The 7,996-nt window shown below is 39.5% G+C and overlaps 1 protein-coding gene across 2 annotated transcripts; it reads left to right on the forward strand.

The window, feature by feature from the left end:
- The first annotated feature begins 2,043 nt into the window (after positions 1–2,043).
- Positions 2,044–6,692, forward strand: sult2st3 (sulfotransferase family 2, cytosolic sulfotransferase 3). Of its 2 annotated transcripts, none has more exons than XM_058646738.1 (6): positions 2,044–2,309; positions 3,793–4,001; positions 4,109–4,235; positions 4,885–4,979; positions 5,410–5,590; positions 5,719–6,692. In XM_058646738.1, exons 1-6 carry the CDS (start codon positions 2,174–2,176, stop codon positions 5,832–5,834), a joined length of 864 nt encoding a protein of 287 aa, XP_058502721.1. In that variant the 5' UTR covers positions 2,044–2,173; the 3' UTR covers positions 5,835–6,692. The 2 variants fall into 2 exon arrangements, with proteins under 2 accessions (XP_058502721.1, XP_058502720.1); XM_058646737.1 differs by lacking the exon at positions 2,044–2,309 and adding an exon at positions 2,698–2,935.
- Positions 6,693–7,996: the final 1,304 nt, after the last annotated feature.

Genomic DNA, 7,996 nt, shown 5'->3' on the forward strand with positions numbered 1-7,996 from the left:
CGTCTGTGATTGTGATCTAATGTCCATCTCATCTTTCCTTGCTCTTGATATCTTGATTTATATCACCAACTTCTCCAGGGACAGACGATCTGAGGACATGTCATAACTCTCAACAATTGTGAATACTTTGTTCATATATTTAGCTTGTATGGAAATTTTAACATTCACTTAAAGGTCAACCTGCAGATTGTAACAAACGGAACTTGTCCACTCAACCCTCTCTGTCAGGGAACTACAGTGGCCTTCTCATACCAATAAAGATGTTCTTAATTTGCATAGTAAGCCTCTGAATGGCTACAGAAAAGAAGAACTTGTACATATATACAGACATACTTATAAGTGTGGTATATTCAAATAACTTAAAATTTGCAAGCTAAAAGTTGTGTGACTGTCCTCACATGACCGTACACTATTACACTACATTTGATTCCTTAGCAGGGGGACTGAGGAAGGGAGAACAACTTTATGTCTCCTGGGAGAAAGGGAATGGAAAGAGATAATGGAGATGGAGGATGCAAGATTTTGGAATGAAAATAGTTTTAAGACTGGAGATGAAGACAGGAAATGAAAAAAACATGAAGATTAAAAGGAGGATGGAGGGTATTTACTAGATCATATTCCCTGTGAAATTTGGAGGAAGTTAACTTGATTCACTGTTTTTTGGTCACTGAAAATGAAAACGAGTAGCAACCATAAAACCCTATATAGATATGAATATATTATACTATATATATATATACTGTACATATATGTATATGTATGTATATATATATATATATATATGTATATGTGTACAGTAGTGAACTCTTCCTCTGCAGTGTAGTAAAGTCGCAAAAGCTTATGTGTTTTCAGACATGGAGAATCAATGAGTCAGTGTGGGCCACAAATTTGGCTCTTGAGCATGAGATCTGGCTCAGGTGACCATTTGGGGACTTATGAAGGAGAATTATGGGAATTATTAAAAATGTAAGTGATGCCCACTATCACATTTTTTTAAAAGAAGTTATCTTTTTTCCCACATTTGTCCATCCATCTGTCTGAATATGTCTTAGGGATAGAGGATTTGGCCAAAGAAGGAAAGAATTCAATGTTGGTGTTGATCCAAAACTTCTTCTGGCTCTGGCCATTTTGGTTGGAATCTGTAATTGCTGCCTCCTCCTCTTCTCTTCTCTTTCCTTTCCTTTCTCTTTCCTTTACAAGTCAGCAAGCCTTTTTTGCATTTTCCTGAATGAAATAGTGAGCTCAGAATAACACCATGGAGCTTGAGTGTCTCCTCTGCACATTGTTTTACAGTCTTTTCACAGAGCAAATGTCCTCTGCTGTTCTACCTCACATCTGCCACTCTCCTCCTGCTGGTTCAACAAGCTGGATTTTTTTTCTGCCTCTCATTCTTCCTCTCTCAGCAGTGGTCTATGGAGTCCAACAAAGCCCTCATTATTAAAACTTCACAATGGAGTTTGCTGTTACCTAATACTTTTACTCTGGGTATACACTATTGCTGACTATGTGGTTGACTTAAACAATCACATTCATTCAAAGAGAATGCAGTGGCACACAGACATGAGCTAAATCTCGTGGACTGCAGTGAGAATTAGAATGGTGTGACTTGAAATGTGACTCTGCTATCGAGGTAGTAATGATCCTGGTGTGAGCAGGACTTTGGTTGAGCTGTTCTATTCAGGCGAGGACTGCGTTTATATGGAATCACAAAAATATTAGTGTCAAGTTACACATGCAGATAAGGTTCTCAGGCCTGGTGAAATCACGGAAGGACACAGGAGATTCTGGAGGGCATATTTAATTTCCTATCAGATCCCACTGTTAGCATCCTGCATGACGCTTTGTGGTTTTTATAATCACATCTGTTTAGAAATAAAACCAGAGCAATCTATCTGCATGGGAAAGAGGTGGATATGTGTAAACTGACCCTTTTAAACCTAATCTGACCAGTTCCCTGGAGGTTGCAACCCCTTAATTAGAAAAGAATGGATGACTTGCAGGAGAGGGGTTCCATTCATAAACCATGTAATGCAACAAAGGAAGTGGGTCAGTCAAGAGCTCAGGGAAACGGCACCACAGACAACAGGAGAGACTTGCCGACTAGCTGATAAGAAGACCAGTGAGGTGGGAGCACTGTACTGCCAGTCTCCCGTCAGAGCTTTACACACCGACCATGACCTCTCCCGAGTACATCTGCTACCACGACCTTCTCCTGCCGCCTGAGGCTCACTCACTGGAGAGCCTGGAGTTTGCTCAAAATTTCTCTGTCAACGACACTGATGTGTTTGCTGTGACTTACCCCAAATCAGGTAAAGTGTATTCTCTGATAACACTTGCGTGAGACATTAGGGAGGTTGAATTTCACCTACATGATATGTTCATTATCAATACTGATTGGGTGTGAATGGTGACACTGTAGTATAAAGCAAGGCTAGAAAAGCGCTATATAAATACAAACCATTGACCAGTAGAAGTCAGTCAGTCCTAGTATTAGTATTAGTTTGGGTATTAGTATAAGTATACTCCACTTGTTTTTTGCTTTACAATTAGGGATGGTGTGCACAAGATTTGAATGAGTGAATGAATGAATAAATAAATAAATAAATAAATAATCAGGAAGTCGAAAAAGTAAGCGTTCCATGGTAAAGGTACGCAAAGTCATATGTAACGCCCCTGGTAGAGAGACAGACCAGTGGGCAGGGTCAGGATTGCAACGTTCTTGGTCCTCCATACACCGGTGGAGTGAGCTGATCTGCAGACACGGACCTCGACCCTCCTCGAATCCTCGGCACAATGTCTGCCATTGAAGAGATGTACTTTCTTGATCATGGGTATCTGTTTCCGACGGAGACTCACTGCGCTGCGAGCCTCAAGTTTGCGCAGGAATTCGCTTTCCAAGATGATGACGTCGTAGCTGTCACGTACCCGAAGTCAGGTCGGTGTCTCTGAACTTCACGAGTCATACACTTGATCGAATATGAATCATAGTTGTTGTAGTTGTTGTAGTTGAACAACTAGAAATGTCTGTCCTGCAGAGGCGGGACTTTTCCACTCTTCGTCTGGAGCAGAGTCGGCTTTACTGGCCAGACATGAGTCACGGGACATTGAAACGGCTAAAACAACAAAACTGAACAAATCAATACAACAAAAAAAAGCTACCAATTGTATAGATGTTGTTTATAAGACGGTGCAGTCGTTGTTGGACTGTGCCAGAGTGCATTTGGAACTGTAGTCATGTGAAGTGTGATCGTTCGATCAGGCACCGGCGTTGTTGTTTTCATGTCTGTCAAATTCTGTGATCGTTGGTGTTCGGATTGGAATGATGTGACTGAAAGTTAGTCTTTTAAACGAGCAAATGAGTTTAACTCGCACGACATGTGTATGTAATGATCAAGCATTTTGTGACTAAACGTGGTTTAATACACCAGATATTTGTCACAGGAGTGCAGGACAAACAGGATCACACTCCAGCTTTGAGAGACAGAAAACTTTACAGACACTTCAAGCTGTAGAAGCTACTGAAAAATGTTTTTTATATACTGTGTGTGTCACTGAACTTATCAAATTAAAAGTATAATCTTATAAATGTAAAGTAAAAAATTGAATTTGAACTTCAATCATGCAAAAAGGGATTAATAATAAAGATTAATACTCACCTGAGTTACTGCCAATGACTGTGAAACACAGAGAGTCATGATAGTGCCCTGACAGAACACACACTGTGCCTGAGGCAATCTGTCAGAAGGTAAGTTATTGTTGTTATATGTTATTTGCTCTTCTGTTTTTCCACAGGTACGGTCTGGATGCAGGAGATCCTACCACTGGTGCTGAATGGTGGCGATCTGACACCAATCCAAACCATTCCTAACTGGGACCGGGTTCCCTGGCTGGAGGAGAAAAGATTAGCGGTAGTTGTGGATCAGCTGACATCTCCACGAGCGATGGTCACCCATTTTCCATACCACCTTATGCCCCCGTCCTTTCTCAAGTCCAAGGCCAAGGTAAATAAGTGTTTGCTATATTCCCATATGTGCATCCACTCCATGTAATAAACGTGTAATAAACATCTTGTTATTCGCATTGTCTGACTTGTGTGTCTACTCTATAGGTGATCAATGTCTTAAGGAACCCAAAGGATGTCATGGTTTCATCATACTACTTTCACCAGATGGCCGCATTCCTCGAAGATCCAGGAACTTATGATGAGTTCATGGAGAAATTCCTGACAGGCAAAGGTCAGAGTATTACCAAGAGAAGCGCACATTTTAAATGCTGGAAAGTACAGGAGTGCTGTGCGGTATACCGGTTCTTTTTTTTGTTGCTGCTGCACCACATGCAATCTGACTCAAGGCTTAGCTGAAGAAGTAACTGTGGTAGTAATTGCAGCAGCGAGCAACTTACCCCACCACCTTAGCAGAAAACATGTGTTAACGTGTATGTCGTTACATTAAAGGGCAGTTTCACCCATTTCTTTTCCACTTCCGCTGCTGTGTTTGTTAAATTTGACCTTTTTTTTAGCTTTTACTCATAAAACACAGTAAAGAGCATTGTAGGGTCTTTATTTTCTTTGAAGGAAGTGACTTTGACGTCGAATTTTTGTCAATTTTTTTTTTTTTTTTTTTACAATCCCAACTTCCTCTGTTGTCGTGGGAATGAGACATGCACACACACACCTGCACTGCTCGACCACTCACTCAATATGAGCACACACACACAGTCACACACTCTGCACTTCTCTCTCACTCATGCTCATGCATTTAAAATACCGTTGTATACTGTGAAACCATTGAAACATTTTGAAAAATACTGTGATATAAAACTTTGGTCTCACCGTCCAACACTAACTTATAGCCTACTGTATTCCAATGTCTGTGTTGTCTGCAGTGATGTTTGGAAAATGGACAGATCACGTGAAGAGCTGGAGACAGCCAGCGCTTGGAGACAGAATAATGTACATCACATATGAAGACATGGTTCAGGTACAAACGTCCTACAACTCTCACAAGTAAATGTTAATGGTGATATCTTACTGTTTTAGCATTCGCTGGTTTACTATAAAGTCATTAATAGTTGCAATTTTAGCACTAGTTCATGTATATTTTACACGTTTCAAGAAAGCAGTCTAGTCTATTTATATTACTATGTTATTTATTAATATGTCTGTTTTTATATTTTATCTAGTTTGTTTTAAGTGGTTTTGTTATTATTATTTTTTATTTTTGCACAACTGTGACAAACTTTTCCTGAATCTCAAATGTAGTCCTGAGCGCAGGCACGGCTAATTAATGCTATTAAATACTACCATGGGCTCATGAGACAGTAAAACTTTGTTTTCACAAGAATCTCTCTTGCGAGAAGAAAACAAACGTCTGCTTGCTAAAGGAAAGTACACACATGCTCTTCTTCTAGGACCTGCCCGCAGCTCTCAGACGAATTTCAGATTTCCTTGGCTGTAACCTGAACGATGAAACTATTCAGAAGATAGCCGAGCATTGCTCGTTGAAGAGCATGAAGGGCAACAACATGTCCAACTTCAGCCTGGTCCCGAAGCAGTACATGGATGCAACCAAATCTCCTTTCTTGAGGAAAGGTAGGGCCTATATGTCTGTGTGATAACTGTGTGATAACACACAAATCGCATTTAAATGTCAACCTGGTTGCGGTTGATCTCCTATAACCAGGTTACAAACTACCGTGGTGTCTGTGTTGTGATGACAGGTGTTCCTGGAGACTGGAAAAACCATTTCACCTCGGAGCAACTCGCCCGATTCACATCCGTCATTCGCAAAGAGATGGAGGGTGAGAGCTTCTCTCTGCCGTGGAGTCTGGACTGACCAACAACCAGAGGAAATACAGAGAGGCTGAAAGATGGTGGTAACCTGGTGCTAATTGAATCAATATTTGTGAAACTTTGAAGGTCCAGTGTACAAGAATTAGTGTTATCGCCCCCGCTTATAAGTGTGTCAGGAAACTACGGTGTCATATGGGCTGCTGTAGAAAAGTGTGTCCACCACAGGGCTATGTCCTTGCCTTAAGTTCCTATAAAAGGCTTATAATATAATACAGAAAACTATTATGCACTTATGCAAAGATACGTTCTCCCTTCTAAATTCTTTACACAAACCATTTGGGAATAAATAAACGTAGCACACACGTCTGTGCTTGTGAGCAGTGGGGGTTGGGTACCTTGATCATGGACAACTCAGCCCTTGACGTGTCCTTGGATTTGAACCAGCAATCCTCCTGTTACATTCCTTTCTACACAGACACCTTCATCCGGAGACCAGAAGTCCCTTTTGTTTTGGAAGGAGAGTGTGACCTTCAGTCTGGTGCCTTAGATCACTCAGCCTTTTCTAACATACAAGACATCCTCAAAGCCAGTTAGCAAGTCGAGACATTAACACATTATGTATTAATATATAAAATGTAAACAATTTTCAGATCATTAAAGGTACTGATTAGATACTGTTTAATATTTGGTTTACCCAGCTTGTGGATGCTGCTTCCACAAACGTTCAGCCTAATGCATTTTGATGCCACATTATAGTCCTGCTGTTGCAGAAATGCTGTAAAAATATAATGATATGTTTGGTACATGCTTTTCAAAATGACTAATCCCCTGCTGCTTATAACATATCTACCTACAAAAATGTTAATAAAAGAGAATAAAAATGTCATGAAGATTTCTTGTATTTACAGTCTTCTCTGACCATTTGTACTAAAGTGTTTTACAAATACTCAGTTTTCCAGTGAGTTCATCTCTTGCCAGCAGATGATTCCCTTAAGAGTTCTTTTTTTCATGGATAAATCTGCTGAAGTGTTGTTTTTATGGCCCTCAGCGGTCTAAGAAAACAGAATTCCTTTGGAGACACAGCTATGCAATGGTTGTGTTACAAATAGACGATTGTGGAGCTGGATCATTCCTCTGTCTTTAAACAGGGCAGGTTCAGACCAGGTAGACAGGGCAGGTTCAGACTAAGATGAACATTGAAATCATTAGAGTTTAAAGAGTTTATTCATTTAAAATAGGGACCATACATATTAATGAACAAATACATGTAATTGTGCAAGATTATAGCCTATGGCTAATTTCCATCTTTATGCACTATACTATTTTCCGTCAGTTTTTTAATATTTGTCCAGATCTCTTTAGCATTTCCTTTTGCTGTATTAATTATGTTAATAATTAGTACTGCACTACTTACTGCAGTACTGCACTACTTAAACAGGGAGGATTATTTGTCATATATATGTAAATATAGAGTTTATTTAAAGCTTCAGGTTCCTTGAAAAAGTTGATATTTTATCTTGAAAGTGCTGGAAAAGTGCTTGAATTTTACTCTTAAAAAGCTGAATGAACCCTGTACTATGCACAGTGCCTTGAGATAATGTCTGTTGTATGTTGTGGTTTGGCACTATACAACGTTGAATTTTCACAGGACACTGTTTTTGGGTCAACATTTCTGACTTGATGTGTTTGATGTGGCTAAAATCGGACTATAGTTCTAGAGTGATAATACACCACAGCAGTTTCTTACAGTGAAAAGAAAAAGAAAAGAAAAGAAAAGACTCCTGCAGACCGACGCCAGATATGTTCAAACATGTAACGTCTCCCTCTGTCATCCCTGCAGACAGCAATTTATTCAACCATTAGGTGGCAGCAAAACTTCATCTCTACTATGGGTCAGTTTCCATCACCAACACTAACACAGTCACTCACAGAGGATTAGGACAGGCCAACAGATACGGACTGTACTGGCAGGGTTCATGGATACAGAAGAGTGATGAATAAATAATCTTTTTGTCTGATTGCATCGCCCAATCAACATTTTGTGACCTGGAGTTGTCAAACTTCAAAGTCAAATTGCATCTCTGAATTAGACAAATATATTGATACCTTAAAAGGTTTTAATTTTGTGACATTAACTATAAAATATTGTGGAGAGTCTTTAAAATGCTTTATAAATAATTTAATTGTTTTAAATTATAAATAAAT

The sequence above is a fragment of the Solea solea genome, chromosome 13 (genome assembly GCF_958295425.1).
Source record: "Solea solea chromosome 13, fSolSol10.1, whole genome shotgun sequence".
Lineage (NCBI taxonomy): Eukaryota > Metazoa > Chordata > Actinopteri > Pleuronectiformes > Soleidae > Solea > Solea solea.